This window comes from Pelophylax lessonae (genome assembly GCF_965119305.1).
Source record: "Pelophylax lessonae genome assembly, chromosome: 4".
Classification (NCBI taxonomy): domain Eukaryota; kingdom Metazoa; phylum Chordata; class Amphibia; order Anura; family Ranidae; genus Pelophylax; species Pelophylax lessonae.
In genome coordinates, this window is record NC_138771.1 from 297818871 (window position 1) to 297839953 (window position 21083).

At 39.2% G+C, this 21083-nt stretch overlaps 1 protein-coding gene across 1 annotated transcript in view; it reads right to left on the reverse strand.

Moving 5' to 3' along the window:
* The window catches only part of CFAP54 (cilia and flagella associated protein 54), a 616124-nt gene that overhangs the window by 369786 nt on the left and 225255 nt on the right, over window positions 1-21083 (reverse strand). The window contains exons 25-27 of the mRNA XM_082253561.1: window positions 20609-20756; window positions 17202-17357; window positions 12102-12224 (exon numbers count right to left, since the gene is read on the reverse strand). Coding sequence (XP_082109687.1) covers window positions 12102-12224; window positions 17202-17357; window positions 20609-20756 — 427 coding nt within the window. The remainder of the gene's footprint in view (window positions 1-12101; window positions 12225-17201; window positions 17358-20608; window positions 20757-21083) is intronic.

Consider the following 21083-nt stretch of genomic DNA (forward strand, 5'->3'; position numbering starts at 1 on the left):
AGCGTCTCAACTGTTTTGGAATTGGGGTTGTTATTATGAGATGCAAACCATACCTGGAGTTCAGCTTTCAACTACCGCAGTGAGGTGCAACCAATATAGGCATACCACTGGGCACACTTGGAGTCATAGGGACACTCTGGAGACACAGGGGTGCCCTTGGGGTTTCACACACTGATAAGAGTCTTTCAAACACAAGTATAGGCATAAGCAAGGCTAATTACTGTCACAGCTTTTTGACAACTTAAGTTTTGGAATATACAGGATTTAAAATGTACATGGTCAATTTAAAACCTCATTTTACTTGTGATGACATGCAGGTGAAGCCTGAGTGTTGTCTTTGACAAGCATGTAAAGTTTGATAAGCTCTGTACTAAATCATTCCTATTATGCCTACAGTATGTGCACCACCTAAAAAACTGAATACATTTAAAGCAAAATTCAAGTGTGGCTAAACATAATGAAACATTTAACATGATGTTCTAGGGTAATTTCAGATTTAAAGCTGTTAGTTGTATGATATTCCTATAAAGGATTAAAAGTAATGACACATACGCTTGAATCTAGAATTGTTTCTTTTGCCCATACCAGCTACACAGTGTAGGCTTATAGGTTCATCTATCAGTGTGTATCATCACAGACCACCAATGAAAAAGGCCTGGCTCTTTAACAGCTACCATTTCTGGAGCAAGTAGTCATCACCATGGGGTGTTTCATTCCTCATGTATTATAATCTGCAACATCAATTATTTCTTGCAGCAAAGCCTCTTGTGAAACCTAGCATTCAATTGTTCCTCCTGTTTTCAGCTGTTTACATGCACAATGCGTACAACAGACTTTAATGTGACGCCAATCCCATGTGCATTTCAGTCTTATTTTCCCTCACACAGTAGCAGTGCTATTCATTATACTTTCCTAACAATCTCATTACACCATACATCAATGAACTGCCACAGCAAGCAGAATATTGTTTGCTGTGTTCTGTCCTTCATACATTTCTAAAGAGATGAAAATATCACTGCCATTAGGCCATGTCTTTTGATCTTGCTTTAAGCAGGACAATTACATATCATTACAATCAGCACCTGAACAATTAGGTACGTGTACTATTCTGCATTTTTATGGAACAAAGGAATTTTTCTTTATATCAACAGGAAATGCTTGATAATAGCTGTTTCATAAGCAGATCACATTATCCATAGTTTTTATTACTGCTAATAAAAAAAAAGGAAAAGAGATCATTGTTATGTAGCTATCAGATACATGATTACATTTCACACAACAAGCTATTGAGCATATCATTTTGATATTTGGCCTTTGGTTGTTACCAACCAAATTAGTTAGTTACAAGTTTTACAGTTTCCAGTAACATGTAAAATCCAGTGGTGTTATGAAGTCAGGCCAGAATTTTTTGTTTTGTTGCCAGAGCAATTTCTGAAAAGGAGGTTGCGCAGACACCCCTGACACTCTTTGGTACTGTCATGCACTAGGATCCATATCCACTGTGAGATAGATAGCCCAAGTGATTGCAACAGAGTGTACCGGAGGCTGTGTGGACAGGTGCACACACTCTGCACTAGATACAGGGACACTGAGGTACAAGAGAACAAGTGCAGTGGTATGCCAAACATTAGCAGTTGAGGAGGCATAGAGGACACAGAGTGCTGGAGGCTGGCATACAGGACACTGGTAAGAATACTGCAGCAGGTGGGCTCGACGAGTAGCAACATGTTGCTTGGATGATGAGCCATATGTTACCTTGCCAGGGTGAATCCCAGAAGTGCTGGTGGCTTCACAGCTGGAATTGGTGTGGTAATTGTTACATAACCCCACTTTTATGGAGCCTCTCCACGCATCAAGATCCTGGTTCCAATGGAAAGCAAAAATGTAATTTATTTACCAGGTGGGAAGCTAAAACATCAGATGTAGAGCCCATGGATCTTTATTCAGGGTCCAAAACACTTCAATCAATTAGATACTGTCTCAATTAGATACTGTTTTTATTTGAGTAACTTGTATTCTTGGGATGGAACAGTTCAGGAGACAGCTAAAGATGAAGAACAAGAGAACCTATTTAGGACAAGAGGCTTAAGCAAAGAAACATGGAAAGAATTTAGTAGCTTGAAATGTACAGATAGACAAAGTGTGTAGCAAACTGGATTGATCTTTGCATAAGGTCTATATACCCCTGAACAAACTTGGAGGAAACCTTTAGACAAAAATAAAAATAATTGCAGCGCTCAGTAGTTGTAATTAGTGTATAATTCACACAAAACAACAGTACAAATAATAGTAGTGTCCCTAAATAAAAGTGAAATACTAAAAATAATTCCAAAATGGTAATAATTTAAATGATGTATGACATCATATGTGAAAAATCCGGTGAATCAATGAATAATCAAAGTGTGGCTTGTTGAACCTTCACTGTACAAATAGAAATCACCCGCTGTGACGTGCCTTCACCATATAGGCAGACTGAACACTCGCCAGAATGTAATGCTGTCTATGGATAGGACAGCAAAATGTCTCCCTCCAAGGATGTATCACTCTATTCCTTCAATACACGCTTGTAAACTGTGAAACTTTCTCTCTCCAAAGGTGTATCCCTCAGTTCCATCAAGGGTTAAGAGCAACACTCACATACAAAAGAAATCACTTTTCCAATTTTACTTTGCAGTTTGTACTGGTTCAACTGCATACAATCCATTTTCTTTGTGATGTGAGTTTGGGTACTAAACCTTGCAGCTGTGTATTCAGACATAGCCTTGGTCTCAGGGAGATTGATAGGATATAACCATCAACTAGGGAGAGAATAGCCAGGTCTAAGGCACAATCATAGGGATGATGTGATGGTAACTGACTGTGTTTTTGCTTGGAAGAAATGACAACAGGGCCCCAAGGTGAGTAACTGAGAGGAGGTCCAAATCAGTACTGTGGAGTGAATTTGGAGCCATGGAAGGCCCAGAATGAGTGTAGAACAAGCTTGTGGCAGAATGAGGATGGAAATGGCTTCATGGTGAATCACACCAACAGACATTATGATCAGTGTAATTAGAAAATGTATGACTCCACAGGTAAGGATAGTGGCATCTTCTGCAGAGATGTAAAGAGGCGGTGAGACAGGCTTCAGGAGGCCATTCAAACTTTAGAGAAGGTTGCAGAAAAGTAGTTGCCAGCTGCTTTTGAATCAGGGAAGGCCTCCATGGTAGCGGTGGACTTATCAAGATGCAGCTGCACTGAAATTTTGGGGACATTAAAAAAAGGGATGAAAACAGTGACTTTGCATGCTCATCTCGAGGCGTACTAGATGTTGGAGATTCTTCACCCTAAATATTGCTTATTAAAGTGTCTTTTTTGTCTACAATAAAAAGGCTCTGGGACTGACATTGTGACTTTTCCTTGTGGGATAGTCAAGAGCAGACAAGTTGCATTGGGGTTCTTTTGAGGAAAGTTAGTGCCAGTTGAGAAGAAAATCCTTCTACAGGCATGACCTCTCCTAGAAGAGCTCTTGTGTTCCTGTTTGTATAGCAAGGGAGACCAGGTCAATGAGAGTAGGAACTTTCCGACCTGCCAGTTCAATTAATTTGCTTGGACAAATCCTGACAGAAGGTGGCAGAGAGGGCCCCCTTATTCCATGCTGGTTCAGCTGTGAGAGTTCTTGAACTAAATAGTAGATATAGTAGATAGAATAAATAGAGTAGGGAAAGCTAAAATATTGTTGGTTACAGGATTGCCTTTGTTCCAGAGTGGGGATACCCAGGCCATGGTTTCCACAAAGAGTAAGGTGAATATATAGATCACTGTGGCCTGTAGGAAATGTTTGTGGCTGTAGCTCAAGGGATATATTACACTTATGAACAAACTTGCTGCATACCCCTGGAGAAGCGTGGAGGAGGTGGAAAGTAAAGTGTGGAGGTCACAGATGTAACAAATTGCTGAGCTGCATGAGGTTGTGATGGGGCCGGAAGCTTGGAGGCTGTAGCAAAACAGATCTGGATTTGATCCAAACAAGCTGAGAGGGTGCACAGATTTTATATCACCTGGACTTGACTGGCTTCCTTTGTATCAACCCTTTGAGAGAGTCACTTGTTCAGATCAGTAGACTGTTGGTGTACTTTGGACAGATTTGCTGTTTGAGCAAGCTGTCAAAGATCGGGGACCATATACACTGAGATGGACGGTCCAAATTAGTGCAGAAGCATACTAGAGGCTGTGTCGAGACACAGGTAGCAAGCAGGCACAAAGGATGAAAGGAGCACACAGGGGAGCACTTAGGACACTGGGGTGCACAGGACACACTTGGAGGCACAGAAATTAACCTGGCAATACAGGGTGCACTAGGAGACACATGGGCATACAGGGGTGCACTCGAGACAATGAGCTGCACAGGGGACATTTGAAGGCATAGAAGTGCACTAAGAGACACAGGGGTGCACTGGAGACATAGCGGTGCACATAGAGGATACAGAAGACTGGAAATAGGCAGGGGGACAGAGCTAAAATCAGTGCATCGGGGGGGGGGGCTGGGGGAGAGAGCTTGACTTAGCAGTTAAACCAATGCCAATCAGGAGAACAGTTTCCTGTTTGGCCATGGCTCTGGCACTTCAGGCGAAACTGGATGAGTGCTACAGACATATACCACACCACTTATGTCATTTATCTGGTGGTGATGCTGGGTAGGTTACCATGTCAATTGGAACACTGGATGGCAGTCTAAACTCTTTTGAACCTCTGTCATATGACTGGTCACAGATATCTTAGAAGTTTATAACTTAGGTGTGTAGGCCTATGCCCTCTGATCTCATCTTTACTTTGTTATGGCTGTGCATGGTCTTGAGCATGACCTGGATATATTAATTGAACGTTTGACATGTGGGGATGATGTCATAGGGGGTTTGTGATTAGCCAAGCTGTTTTTTTAAACTTTTCTTGTGTTATCCTCAGTGGCCCCCAAAGTTTCCACTTAGGCATAGCCATGTGTTGGTCAAATGCCAAAACACACATCACCTCTCCATTTTAACTAGCACCAATCTGGAGAGCTGTTTCGGAATGAAACCTATATTGGTGATAGTGGCATGCCAAGACAGAAGACAATGAGCTGGATCCCAGGATCGTTGAGGGTATAAATGACACCTTTTATGTCATCTCTTTTCTAAAACCTGCTGCTAGAATGTGCTCTTGGAGGCATCATGCTGCCTGTTTCATATCCCCAACTACATTTTAACTGTACTTAACTTATAGGAGAATGGAGAGATGGCTTTGCATTTTCTTAACTATAAAGAGCCTACTGATTCCCCCCATTCTCTACGGATTCTCTTCCTGAATTTAATCACAAACATACAGAGGTTTACAGATGTTAAAACAAATAAGAAAACAGTTGCCAACATTTTGAGATTTAGTGCTGTCTCCTCTAAACCTGCTACAGCAGCCACTGAGCCCCAATTTTATTGTGGCAAATACAGTCCTGGAGCTGGGTACAACAAATATACTGTATATCTAGCATATTTTACCAGCCTGGGCTTTAAAGTGTTCCCACTAAAGAAGTAATAGTATAGTGTGAGCCTCCAAACCCAATGGTAACCCAACTACAAATGGTTGGTTCAAAAAGTATAGCTTTCCTTTTCCTGTAGCTGTGCAACAGTGGGAACATTAGGAACATTATACTCACTGTTTATTCTGCCCGGTACACTGACATGTCTAGAAAAATATTTATTCACTGTCAGGAGGAGTTTGTTTACTCAAAGTCAGGAGCCCTAAAAGGGGAAAACATGAAGGCAAATGCCCAGGGGCAACAGGCAATGGAGAGAAATATGTGCTACTGTTTTTCTTATTTATTCCCACAGCTGGTAAACATGTTCTGCAGTTCCTTACAGTAAAAAATATTAAATATCTCACATGGAACCTTTGTACCACTATCCCTTAAAAGAAATGTATGGTCAAATTATACACTTTATTTTATGACTTCAGCATTGTACTAGCAAAACAATAGTTATTTTTGACAATTCAGTAAAAGCTTACTTGAAAAATCCCCTTTCATGTTTTGAGTTCTGCCTGTCTGCTGGCCATCTCTTTCCACAACTTCCTGAATTCCCTGCGTCCTTTGCACCTTTGCCTCTGTTTTCTTTCAATCTCTAGGGACTACATATCCCATGGTAACTTGCTACCTGCTAACAGTATATCCTGTGCTCATTCCACCTCTCAGCACCTCTGTAGTTCAGAAGGCAGGCTCTGTGAAATGTGTGACACTGCATCCCCTACCCACGGGACCTAGTGAATATGTGTCACATAAAAGTAAATGTGTGGGGATCCTCACAAAGCAACTTTACAAACTTAAGATCATTCAGAGAAATATAAGTAGGCTAGAAATAATTGAAATATAATGTGGTCAATTAATATATGATTTTACATATTGACCATAGATATGCTTTAATACAGACAGCTAGGAACAGCCAATTGGAATTAGAAAGTAGATGCACAGTATATAATTTGCATGTAAAGGAACACCACTGCTGCCAAGGATACAAGCAGTTGTTATAGCTCAGATGTGGCACTTTAGGTACAGTTGAGGATGGACAAAATATGTTAAAGCATCAATAGGCAAAATTGTTTCAGCTGTCACGGAGAAACCAGGTAGGTAGAAGAATACAGTGCCAGTAAAGTAATATCAACTTTGTAAATCTTGCCAAATAGAAACAGGCCTTTCTGATTTTAGTAGCCTAACTACACAGTCTGCACTAATATAATTTTATATTCTTGGAAACATGGTAATAACCATTCTGGCCTTTTCTGCTTTAGTGAAACAGATTCACTGGTCTTAATATCTTGGTGACAGATTGCTGGGTAACATGGCAACAGTGTCTCTGGTGATATGGTATCACTTACTGGTTGGTATGGCATTACCAGCTTGTAGCATGAAATTCCTCTGGCTCCGTGAGCTCTGTTCTTCTTTAAATGTGGCTATGGTTATGCCTCTGACATTGTAGCAATACGTTTCTAATAGTGCTGTGCTGTTACAGAATCCCAGCACAGGTGGACGCACTTTGATTTCTGCCCAGGGCCCCATTTTGTGTAAATTCAACCCTGAATCCAGAGCAGTGTCCTTGAGAGATGTAGCCGGAAGGCATGCTGCAGGATATTTCACTTTAGATTACCATATAAAAAGTACAGCAAATGTCACTTTCTCCTACTCTACTAAAAGGTAAATATGTAATTGCCATGCAGCCATTTCAAAAACTGCAGTGTTAATCTGTGCTCCAAACATACAAAAAGCCTTTCTTTATTATTTTTTTTTTTAAAGCAATAAAAACATGATAGAGATTGTATGCTTTCCCTTCTCTAGCCAATAATAAAATAATGTTTTGTTTTGTTTTTTTGTCCTCCTTTGTTGTTCTACTCTAGGCTAAGGTTACTGTTTGTGTATACAGATAAAGTATACATGGCACTTGACACAACGAGTATTATAAAGAAAGTTTTTTTTTTTTCTTTTTAAATATATGATGTTTGTACACAGAAATGTTACTTTATTATGTGAATGTTGTGCAATAAAATCAATTTTTTTAACCTTTAATCTGGTGTGCAGATTACATACTGTATTTTTATAGACAAAGAAGTGGATCAAAAACTAGCGGACTTTACGGGTACCAGAGAAGGACTGTAAAAAAAATTGAATTAAATTATGTTTATTACAAAAGTTGTTTTTAAAAAACATCTATAAAACCATATAGGGAATGTTTAGTTGGATAATAAAGGCCATGTAGTCAAAAACTGCAACAGTATTTCTTTGCTATTGCTGGAGGTCGACGCATTTCACAAAGAAAGACTTGCTTCCTGAGGACCTCATTATCGTGTTAGCAAAGAGCATTGGCCCATACCAAAACGAAAGGCACTAGGCATTAGGTTTCTGCCTAATGCTAGCAAAAGTCTTATTGGCTGAAAAAGTTCCCTATCACCTCTGCTTCCTTTGTATAGGATGATTGTATTACACTGTGATAGCTATGTTTGTGCTTTGCGCCATGCAGCATATCGCCATCATATTGGGTTTTTGGGAATGCATGTAAGTAGACTCGATGAATACAGCATGTTAATGTAATGATTATGCCCTGTTATGAACTGAATGATGCCTTTCTTTCTGGTATAGGCCAATGCTCTTTTCTAACAAGATAATGAGGTCCTGAGGAAGCAGGTTTTTTTTTTTTGTGTGAAACCATCAACCTCCAGCAATACATAGCAAAGAAATACTGTTGCAGTTCTTGACTACATGGCCTATATTATCCAACTAAGCATTCCCTATATGGTTTTATAGATGTTTTTTCAAACAACTTTTGTAATAAACATATTTTTTATTCAATTGTGTTTTACAGTCCTTCTCTAGTACCAGCGAAGTCTGCTAGTTTTTGATCCACTTCTTTGTCTATGTTAAAAATGTATGAGGTACCCATATGTAGCCTTTTCTAACTTTACAATTGCATTTTCATATACAGTCAGGTCCATAAATATTGGGACATCGACATAATTCTAATCTTTTTGGCTCTATACACCACCACAATGGATTTGAAATGAAACAAACAAGATGTGCTTTAACTGCAGACTTTCAGCTTTAATTTAAGGGTATTTACATCCAAATCAGGTGAAAGGTGTAGGAATTACAACACTTTGTATTTGAGCCTCCCACTTTTTAAGGGACCAAAAGTAATGGGACAATTGGCTGCTCAGCTGTTCCATGGCCAGGTGTGTGTTATTACCTCATTATCCCATTTACAAGAAGCAGATAAAAGGTCCAGAGTTCATTTCAAGTGTGCTATTTGCATTTGGAATCTTTTGCTGTCAACTCTCAATATGAAATCCATAGAGCTGTCACTATTAGTGAAGCAAGACATCATTAGGCTGAAAAAACAAAACAAACCCATCAGAGAGATAGCAAAAACATTAGGTGTGGCCAAATCAACTGTTTGGAGCATCCTTAAAAAGAAAGAACGCACCGGTGAGCTCAGCTACACCAAAAGAACCGGAAGACAAGGGAAAACAACTAACAACTGTGGTGGATGACCAAAGAATTATTTCCCTGGTGAAGAAAACACCCTTCACAACAGTTGGCCAGATCAAGAACACTCTCCAGGAGGTAGGTGTATGTGTGTCAAAGTCAACAATCAAGAGAAGACTTCACCAGAGTGAATACAGAGGGTTCACCACAAGATGTAAACCATTGGTGAGCCTCAAAAACAGGAAGGCCAGATTAGAGTTTGCCAAACAACATCTTAGAAAGCCTTCACAGTTCTGGAACAACATCCTATGGACAGATGAGACCAAGATCAACTTGTACCAGAGTGATGGGAAGAGAAGAGTATGGAGAAGGAAAGGAACTGCTCATGATACAAAGCATACCACCTAATCAGTGAAGCATGGAGGTGGTAGTGTCATGGCGTGGGCATGTATGGCTGCCAATGGAACTGGTTCTCTTGTATTTATTGATGATGTGACTGCTGACAAAAGCAGCAGGATGAATTCTGAAGTGTTTTTCGGGCAATATTATCTGCTCATATTCAGCCAAATGCTTCAGAACTCATTGGGTGGCGCTTCACAGTGCAGATGGACAATGACCCGAAGCATACTGCGAAAGCAACCAAAGAGTTTTTTAAGGGAAAGAAGTGGAATGTTATGCAATGGCCAAGTCAATCACCTGACCTGAATCCGATTGAGCATGCATTTTACTTGCTGAAGACAAAACTGAAGGGAAAATGCCCCAAGAACAAGCAGGAACTGAAGACAGTTGCAGTAGAGGCCTGGCAGAGCATCACCAGGGATGAAACCCAGCGTCTGGTGATGTTTATGCGTTCCAGACTTCAGGCTGTAATTGACTGCAAAGGATTTGCAACCAAGTATTAAAAAGTGAAAGTTTATATTATAATTGTTAATCTGTCCAATTACTTTTGGTCCCTTAAAAAGTGTGAGGCACATATACAAACTGTTGTAATTCCTACACCGTTCACCTGATTTGGATGTAAATACCCTCAAATTAAAGCTGAAAGTCTGCAGTTAAAGCACATTGTGTTTGTTTCCTTTAAAATCCATTGTGGTGGTATATAGAGCCAAAAAGATTGGAATTGTGTTGATGTCCCAATATTTATGGACCTGACTGTAGATTTATTACCATGCCAAATGCTGGTCTTTATATTTGAATGTGGATCATGTTGTTTAATTAAATTAAAATATTAGAAGAATATTCATTGTAATACAAGCTCTGATGTTATTGCCAATCAACTGTATTTAATTCAGGTGCATATATATATGTTCTAGTCTAGAGTACATGCTCTAGACCAGAGGTCTCCAAACTTTCTAAACAAAGGGCCAGTTTACTGTCATTCAGACTTTAGGGGGGGCCTAACTGTGCCCAGTGGGAGTAAACAATGTCCCAATGTCTTTGGTGTCAGTGGAAGGAATCGTGCCCGGTTGTTAGTGTTAGTGGAAGGAAATATGTCCCATTGTTGGTGTCAGTGGAAGGAATCGTGCCCGATTGTTAGTGTGAGTGAAAGAAATATGTCCCATTGTTGGTGTCAGTGGAAGGAATCGTGCCCTATTATTGGTGTCTGTGGCAGGAATGTTCCCCTATTGTTAGTGTCCGTTGCAGGAATAATGCCTCAAGGGCTGGATAAAAAGAAAGCAGAGGGCCTGCATTTGGCCAACGAGGCCCAGTTTGGAGACCACTGCTCTAGACTGAGAATTTTAGGGTAATTCACACTGATGCGTTGGAAAATATGCACGTTTCCATGCATGTTTGAATAAGCATTTTTCATGTGTTCTGAAAGCATTGTTCATGCAGTGCAGGGTGTTTTTAGTGCATGTTACAAGCATTGCTGTTTAAAAGTAACATGACGTAAGTAGGGAGGTCCGGCTTTTATTTTAGCACAAGATCCATGTAAACCATGGATCACATGGGTTTTGTATGCAGTTTATATGAATTGTCCCCTAACTCATCTTGATTTTTACATTTATTTTAAATATGTATTAAAACATTGGTAAACACAGACATGTGAATGCCCTTCAAGAATAGCCATCAATAGTAGATGCTTTATGAAGAAGATTGGGATGGAGATATTTGCTTTTATTCAATTTCCGCTAGCATTCTCACTATGTGTGTCATTGTTGTATATATTGAATATACCAGTTAAAATTACAATTATAGCTGGTATATTTTAGTATAGAAAAAAATTATTATTACTGATCCCATGTAGTTGATTTATATTATTCCACTCTATCCAAAATACTTAAAAAATGGCCTTAGATATGCTATAACACTCATGATTTGAGTGCTGCAAAACTATCATCTTAGTGATCATGTTGATGGCATTCTTTTTAAGTGCTGCAGTTCCTATTCAAACACAAATGCACTTCAATAGGACATGCTGTGTAGCAAGTAGCACAACGCAAAGTAGGGCAAACGCAGCCCTTAACTGCCATGTGTCTATACTGCTCAATTAAAGTCAATGGGGTTTATCTGGCCTGCGTTGGACATTCGTTTCAATGAATGTCAATGCAGGAGAACCACACCTGCTGCCATGAGTCCATAGCATGAATAGGAATCTGTAAGCTGCTACAAAGCATCTAAATTTTCTGATGGCATCATCTGGAGTCATAATATCTTGAAATTGCTTTTATACACAGCAGTGTGTAAGATTACAGTATAGTGTAAATTTTAGGCACCCACAGAAACCAGAATTCCAACATCTAAAGAGATATCAAAGACAACTTTCAATTGGCTGTGGTGCATAACTGTACATTGGAAAAATGCTCTCTCTCTTCTATGATATGAACCTGGCAATTTCGCTTTTAGTTAATCAGACTCCTACAGCTTCTCCTGGCTTTGTGGTAGTAAAAGAAAATATAAATATCATGGGATTAGACAGAGTAGATTATTAAATGCACTAATCCGTTAATCATACACAATATTTACACAGGCTCATAAAAGGGTCATGACTCAGAAATAATGATATGTTCAATTATCAGAAATACATAAGTAACAGGAGAAGTGTTTGCTTTTAATGTCATCCTAAAATAGAAATATAATAAGCATTCTTTGATTGCCATGTTGGATGCATCTAAATAAGTACCTTGGCTACATAATACACGATGCAGGCTGTCATGTGCAGTACGCCCTCTGTTACACCAGCCTGTTTTTTCTGCCAGGTGCTGCTGGGGATCTCTTGAAAAACTGCCAAGCATTTAATTAGGATCTGAAAACATGAACAAAAATGTGAATTATGCATTATAGTATTAACCTCTTTGTTGCTAGAAAATAATCGTCTATTGTAATATCCTAAATATAAGCAATAGGCATTAAATAATGACTATTAGGAATCAGTCTAATTAGGTAAAAGTCCTTTGGATACTCAATGCACATTTGGTGCTTCCCTGTGAGTTTTGGTTACTGTACTGTAGTTTTGTTTACCACAGATTGAAAGCAGCTGAGTTGGTACTACAGGTAAAATTAACTCAAAACTTTGTGCAGTGCAGCCGCAGTATAAAGTACATGGGAATTAATAATAGGTTACTTTGACCGTAATAACAGTGCTACCAATAATATGGCTATGCCATCTCTGGTAGCATGGTCCTTCAGTCTCAAGTGACTTCATTCCCTCAGTTACATAGTTACATAGTTAGTGAGGTTGAAAAAAGACATCAGTCCATCCAGTTCAACCTATGATGTGTGTGTGTGTTTGCTGTTAACCGTACATTGTATACCCCTGTATGTTGTGGCCGCATGGTACGGTGTAGGAGCGGTTTGGTACGGTACGGCGCTTTTCCACTGCATGGAACCGAATGGTACGGCTCTCTAAAACAGCACCACCTCGATTGTGGTTCCAAGAGGTACCATACCGGTACCATATCCCACAATCCTTTGCATGCAGTCGCTACTAGCCACTGATTGGTCAGAGAATCGTTGTTATCCCACCCACTTAATTTTAGTACTACTTTAGTGGAAAAGCAAACCATACCAAACCGTACCGAACCGTTCCAACACCGTACCATTCAGTACCAGCAGTGGAAAAGCAAACCGGGCCAAGCAGGGCCGAGTAGAGCCGAGCCGGTACTTGCAGTGGAAAAGTAGACTGTGCTGTTTGGAGACAGGAGTTCCTCTTATGCTTTGGGGTGAAAATTTAATTTATCTCCTGAAAGAAGAATTTTCAGGATACAGCAAAAAGTCTGTAGGCACTGTTTATGTAAACATAACTTCTCTTTTATAGATAATCTGTAGTATTTCTATATAATAAAAAAAATATTTTATTGTCTTTGTGACACCTTGAAAGTTCAATTCACAAAAACAAATTTTATGTTAAAATTTGGGGATGTGGTGCCTTGGTCATCCATCATTCTAGGGGGTACAAAAAAATGTACTGTAGGTTAGAAACAACATACAGTTTTCCCAGGAGTAGACTGTAAAATTTCTGAATCTGAACCAGAGATAATAATACAGACCTCAATTTCACTTAGAACTGGAGGGCCGGTAGGGTTAAAATTAGATTTTGCTATGGATGGTGCCAAGGCGTGCTTAGAGCCTCTGCAAGCAAATTGCTACATTAAATGAGAATTGTATGTAGCCAGAGGTGACCAAGTTACTGAAGATGGGCAGTGGAACTAGACCGCAGACCAGATGAACCACAAGGTTCTTCAGAAGTAGGAACAACAATCGAAAAGTTCTTCCTCTAGGCTAAGGATAGAAAATGAAGCGTGGCACGCATGTGCACAACAGTGCACCTAGCAAATTGTGTCAATGCACAATTTAATCAGCCTTAAACATTACCGAGGCAAAATGACTGTAGCAGGGAGTCTAAAATAGACCCCTTTGATACCAACAGTGAGGAAGCTCCTGGTTCTTTAGCCAGACCAGCTTTACTTACTACACAAGTCCTCAAAGACTGGGTCACACCAGTAGCTGTACCATGGCTCTGGAACTGGAGATTGCTCTGTGGCTAACTTACGCTGCACACAAGGGTCTGGAGAGCAACAGAAAACAGACCCCAGTGCACAAAGGTCATATTCCAAGCTAGCCTAGCAATCTTCAATTCATCGAGAACCAGGTACGGTCTGAAAAGCTGTTGCTGAAAGTATGTTGATTCAGATAGTTGCTGTGCAAAGACTAGCTCAAGCAGAGTATCTAAAGTTTTAAATGAAGACACCGTAGAAAAAAAATATCTCTGGTTTACCAAGTATCTTGATTGAAGAAAAAGAAAAAAAGGGTATCAGAAATACAGATAGAAATTTAGTAAGAATATTTTCAGGAGCACTGAGCTGTCAGGAGCTGTCACAGCTGTCACAGGAGCTGTTCAACCTCTAAGGACACAAGAAAAAATGTGAGGCATGACAATTGGAGGCATAGTTATACAGGGTCTGCCTTAACATTTCTTTGCTTGTCAATGTCCCAACTTCCTGAAAGTGGCAGTATAACCAACCGTTTAAGAATTTCTACAATTCCTATGTCCCTCAATGGTTGGTCCCTTTGTACCTTTACTTTCAGGCACCATGCATATATTCTCCTATGGCCCTTGCCTGGGAAATCAAACTGTACCCATTTATAGTGTCCCTTGCATGCATAGTGGATATTAGCTCATGGACACTGTATCACTGTATCTTTAAAACATGGATATCTATGAAACCTGTAACTGATATTTCTATCATAAACATAGGTTCTTTCCATAGTTAGTAGGATACCATTTGAAGGAGGATAACATTTCCAAACTCGTTTCTTGTCCAACTCTATTTTGTGTTTTTCAGTTACTCCCCCCTTCAACTATCTAATTGCCAAACAAATATGACCGTATCCCTGGTATCAGACAATGGTCACCTCATATTTATGGATAGCGTAGTCAATCAATCCAAGACATCAATTTAATACTAAATCCCAATAACATAACTCACACACCATGAGCTTTATTGATTGCTGAGATTAAAGAAAAGACATCAGCATCTGAATTGCAAAGGGAAAAAGAAGCCCAGTGAAAAATGACAAAAAGACAGATAAAAGATCCCTTAAGAGATACAAGACATATCTACTTTTGGCAGTGTTTTAGCTGTGTATTAAATCTATGCATATACTTTAAACATTTTAACCTGTACATATCAGGAATAAATAAGCATTGAAAAGAAGGTATATACAGTATCTCAAACAAGTGGATACACCCCTTACATTTTTGTAAATATTTTATTATATCTTTTCATGTGACAACAATGAAGAAATGACACTTTTCTGCCATGTAAAGTAGTGAGTGTACAGCGTGTATAACAGTGTAAATTTGCTGCCCCCTCAAAATAACTCAACACACAGCCAATAATGCCTTAACAGCTGGCAACAAAAGTGAGTACACTCCTAAGTGGAAAATGTCCAAATTGGGCCCAATTAGCCATTTTCCCTCCCCAGTGTCATGTGACTTGTTAGTGTTACAAGGTTTCAGATGTGAATGGGGAGCAGGTGTGTTACATTTGGTGTTATCGCTCTCACTCTCTCATACTGGTCACTGGAAGTTCAATATGGCACCTCATTGCAAAGAACTCTGAGGATCTGAAAAAAGAATTATTGCTCTACATAAAGATGGCCTAGGCTATAAGAAGATTGCCAAGACCCTGAAACTGAGCTGCAACGCAGTGGCTTAGACCATGCAGTGGTTTAACAGGACAGGTTCTTCTCAGAACAGGCCTCGCCATGGGTCGACCAAAGAAGTTGAGTGCACATGCTCAGCGTCCTATCCAGAGGTTTTCTTCGGGAAATAGACATATGAGTGCTGTCAGCATTGCTGCAGAGGTTGAAGGAAGTGGGGGGTGAGCCTGTCAGTGCTCAGACCATACGCCGCACATTGCATCAAATTGGTCTGCGAGGCTGTCGTTCCAGAAGGAAGCTTCTTCTAAAGATGATGCACAAGAAAGCCTGCAAACAGTTTTCTGAAGGCAAGCAGACTAAGGACATGGATTACTGGAACCATTGTCCTGTGGTCTGATGAGACCAAGATAAACTTATTTGGTTCAGATGGTGTCAAGTATGTGGGGTGGCAATCAGGTGAGGAGTACAAAGACAAGTGTGTCTTGCCTGCAGTCAAGCATGGGCTGCATGAGTGCTGCTGGCACTGGGGAGCTACAGTTCATTGAGGGAACCATGAGTGCCAACATGTACTGTGACATACTGAAGCAGAGCATGATCCTCTTCCTTCGAAGACTGGGCCACAGGTCAGTATTCCAACATCTAACGACTCCAAACATACCTCCAAGACGACCACTGCCTTGATAAAGAAGGTGAGGGTAAAGGTGATAGACTGGCCAAGCATGTCTCCAGACCTAAACCCTATTGAGCATCTGTGGGGCATCCTCTAACAGAAGGTGGAGGAGCGAAGGTCTCTAACATCCACCAGCTCCGTGATGTCATCATGGAGGAGAGGAAGAGGACTCCAGTGGCAACTTGTGAAGCTCTGCTGAACTCCATGCCCAAGAGGGTTAAGGCAGTGCTGGAAAATAATGGTGGCCACACAAAATATTGACACTTTGGTCCCAATTTGGACATTTTCACTTAGGGGTGTACTCACTTTTGCTGCCAGCGGTTTAGACATTAATGGCTGTGTGTTAAGTTATTTTGAGGGAACAGAAAATTGACACTGTTATACAAGCTGTAGACTGACTACTTTATATAGTAGCAAAGTGTAATTTCTTTAGTGTTGTCACATGAAAAGATATAATAAAATATTTACAAAAATGTGAGGGGTGTACTCACTTTTGTGAGATACTGTAAGTTGCCACAAAACATAAATCATAAATTCCAGTGTAAATAACCCATAGTGCCTAAAACTAGGCAAAGATATGCAAAAAAAATGTAATTTAAAGAGTAAAGGCCAATACAAATTTGGCCACATAATATACAAGAAACTGAAAGGCTTTTGGAATTTGGCTAGTTTAACAAATGACGAGTGTCTAATTGGAGAGCAATAAGATCTCTCTTGTACAGAATGGCTTCATTCACCCTCTGTGTGGCACCACAATCGGTGCTGACTACTTATGTGTGATTTGAAGCTTCACAACAGACCTCTATAATATGAATAGGTACATTTACATCAGCCTGGAACAAGTGCGTTATTGCTTGTATCTGAATGACTTGTTTTGTTTAACAACATAAATATAAATGATTGCTTATCATGGCTGCAATGCATTTGTATGGGTACATTTCTGCTTACCTGCACTACTGGAACAGAAGGGATTCTGTGATAGATTACTGGAGCAATCAGACCATAGCATTGAACAACAGCTTGAAGGGCATAGTTGGCATCGCTCAGCAAGGTACTAACATCAAGAGCCACTAACAATCTTTCGCATTCAGCTATCCGACAAAGCTAAGGATAACAAACAGATATTTAGCTCAGTGGAGCTGATATTTCTATAAAATCTTATACTAAAGGGTTCTGCCAATCTAAATGTAAATACTTTTATAAACTGTGTTTCCTGCAAATCAATTTGTAATACATATATTTCCCTTTGTGGATTATATAAACTTTGATTTTCCAAATTGCCTGTTGTGGTTGTCTCTACAAGTGAGTTATTTCAATAATAACCTTCTTATGTGTAGTAAAGAATTACTATGGTTTGCTCCTTGGTTATACTCCATTCACTACCAATTTGACCAACTGTTTCGCTTCTTAGATTCCATAATCCCCATTACCTCACAACACAAGTTTTGTTTTATTTTTGTTTTGTTTTTTCCTAGAGAGGTTTGTGGCAATAAATTTTATTTTCAAGTTGGCTGAGCATAATACTCTTCAGTCAATGGAACATTAAGCAGCTGCACAGTCTTGGTATGCTCTACTGACAGTCAGAATGTTGTGAAAACAATATAAAGTGTTATTTGGGGATATGACTGTTACATTGTAGGGAAACATTGGGCACAAGCGTATTAAAGTGGTGCTATAAGAGCACTTTTTTAAAAGCATTCACAACACATTTGCAGGCAAATGGATATAATCAATTCATATTCATCCTAGCAGAGTGCAATTGCCCAACTAATCTGATCTCAGTAGATTCTTTTGAATTGCTACCATTTTTTTTTCCATTATTTAATGGAAGTTGTTACACCATTCTTTACAGTTCTAATAATAAAGGGCAAGTCCAACTAACAGTGGCATGTAAATTAAAAGTGGTGCCTGGTGGCCCGGTGGTAGGTCAGACCCTTGCTTTTGTCTTGAACACCTCAACAGCAAGGTCTCTCTGCTTCCATTTCTATACACCTGGGAGTCTTGGATGTTCCCTTACAACTTTGCCAGTCCCAGAAACTTAAAGTGCAACTTCACTCTCCCAATCAACATTGATATTTTTAATCCTTTTTCTGCTAGCATTAGTAAAACGATAGGAAAGTATATCATATTTACTTGTTTTAAACTTTATTTTTTTACATTTCTTCAGTTACTTCTTGATTGTTCTAGGCAAATTATGCCATACATCTCAGGAGTCTTCAGGAGGGAATGGGAGGAGGAGTGGTTTCGACAGCTAAGCATGCATGCTTGAGCTAAAAGCAGATGAATTCCAGCAAGTAATTGCTGCATTATTCATTTGCCCTTACTCAAGAAAAGAACAGCCAGAAATGCTAGGGGGTTATTTTTCAAAGTGATTTCTCAACAAAATAAAGCATAGAGACATGGATGGATGGATGGGGGAGTTTGCTTTGAATAATACAAATTAATTACATAGTGTTTTTGGTTTGTGGTGCTCAGATGCAGTGAAGATCCACTTTAACCTCTTCTGGACCACCCCACATACATTTACTGTAGTGGGGCCGCCTCTGTGAGCGAAATCACGTACCTGTATGTGATTTTGCTCTTCCTGGTCTGGGGCGCGCACACAGGCCACCAGCGACCAGCTCCCACTGTGATTGGACACAGTAGGAGCCAATCAGTCTCCCAAAGCAGACAGAATGGGGGTCTGCCTATGTAAACTAGGCAGATCGTCGTTCTGTGACAGAAGACAGAGATCTTGTGTTTCTAGTAAGCAGGAACACATATCTCTATATTCTTACAGTACAAGCACCCCCACACACACACAGTTAGAAAGCACTCGCTAGGGACACATTTAACCCTCTGATTGGCCCCGATGTTAACCTCTTCCCTGCCAGTGTCATTAGTACAGTTACAGTGTATATTATTTAGCACTGATCACCGTATTGGTGTCACTGGTCCCCAAAAAAGTGTCACTTTGTGTCCGATTTGTCCAGCGCAATGTCGCAGTCCCACTATAAGTTGCTGATCGGCACCATAACTAGTAAAAAAAAAAATACGACGTTTTAAATATAATTGTTTGGGTTTTTTTTTTTTTATATTTTAAAATCAAGCACATTGGTAGGTGAACTGATTCAGTTATAGCATAGAGCATTTTAGAAGCAAATGAAAAACTGGTCACACTACTCCTGTATAGAGAACAATGCATTTGTTAAAATGGTTCTTAGAGCTTCAAAGCTGTCTGGGAGCCAAAATATTGTAGGACTTAAGGGCTGCTTGTTATTCCTGTGCTTCAGGAGGCCTCTGCTTCTTGGACACTCAGGACCATGCTATTTATATCCAGTAAACTGGATGGAAGGTGTGCTCCTGACTGGGGTTTTGTTTTTACTAATCTTTGTTCCTGTAGGAGCTGTAAAAGTGATCTTGGAAATGTGAACATTTTGGAAATTTTTGAATAATATCCTTAAAGTGTGCAGTGATAGTCATATAGGGGCATATTTATAATAGGGAGCAGATTACACTGTCACTCTCTGTTATACTCTAAGATGTACACCATGGACCACATTTTACAGCCTATTCATAAAAGGCAGGCAACTGTGCAGGTTAAACCACTTCTTAATAAGTATACCCCGTAAGGAAATGTTTTTGGATAACACTATCTAAAAAACACATATATACAGTATGTCCCTAATTTGTTCAAGACATTTAAGGGACACATGGATTGGGTAATGCTTTTAGAATAAGGCCTGGATTTGGACATGTGTGGTCCAAGGGGTTATAGAACAAATGGTCCAGTATATCTGGATGTATCAGGTTGTGGACCTCTAATTTCAAAAATTGTCCCTCCTGATTTTGGTGCCTAATATATGTTAGACAGAAAGTACTGTGCAATGCAAATGTTAACCTAGCTTTCCAAGCTTCATTCTCCTATGCAGGGAATCATAAGAAGATCATAAAATGACAGGTATATTGCAATTATACTTTCAGTATTTTAAATGCTTTTTATGATTTTTTTTTTTTTTTTATTAATGAACTAACTGGACTAACAAACTTTTTATATTTCCTGGAGTTCTAAATTCTGAAATAAATGTACTTAATTTTCTGACATTACAATATATATTTTTATGCTAAAGTCAATTATGCCCATAACAGTATTACTTTGATTTTGACATTAATTATACTATTGTGAATAAAAATGAAAATTTTCTTCAATAATTTTCAAAGGACCCAAGGTCATTTCTGATCTGGTATTAATTATCTTATATTAATTTTAATCTCAGTCATCAATAATATAGCTGTATCACATTCCCTTTCATATATATTTATTAATATTCGGTAAATCAGTACTCATTAATAACAGTTATTAACTCATTACTTACTTGCCCCTTGAGAAGAACACCTCCGTCACAAAGAGAGTCACAAAAGAGCGCTCCTTCTTTTATGTTTATTTCACTCACTGTAAAAATACTTCCAAGGAATAGTTGCAGCAGTATGGGAGAAGACTTTGATATGGTGTCATTACACAAACTATGGGAAAGCATATGCGTCACATCCACAGGTTTATCAAAGATAGCATGCTTAAGATTATATAAGAAGAATTGCAAAAATAAAATTTTATTTTAACAATAATGATACTAATTGTGTCATGATTATCAAAGCTGATTAGTTTCTAGAGAAGATGAAAGATGTTACAGATTACCAAAGACTAACATTCTACTTGAGAGTAACAAAGTGCTAATTATACATTTTCCATATACACAGCAGGTCTACATTGGCCATTATAGTTACCATGGAAACCCTCAATAGCCCCTTCTTTTTTAAATAAGAAATGCATGACAGAGTGGTTAGAAATAT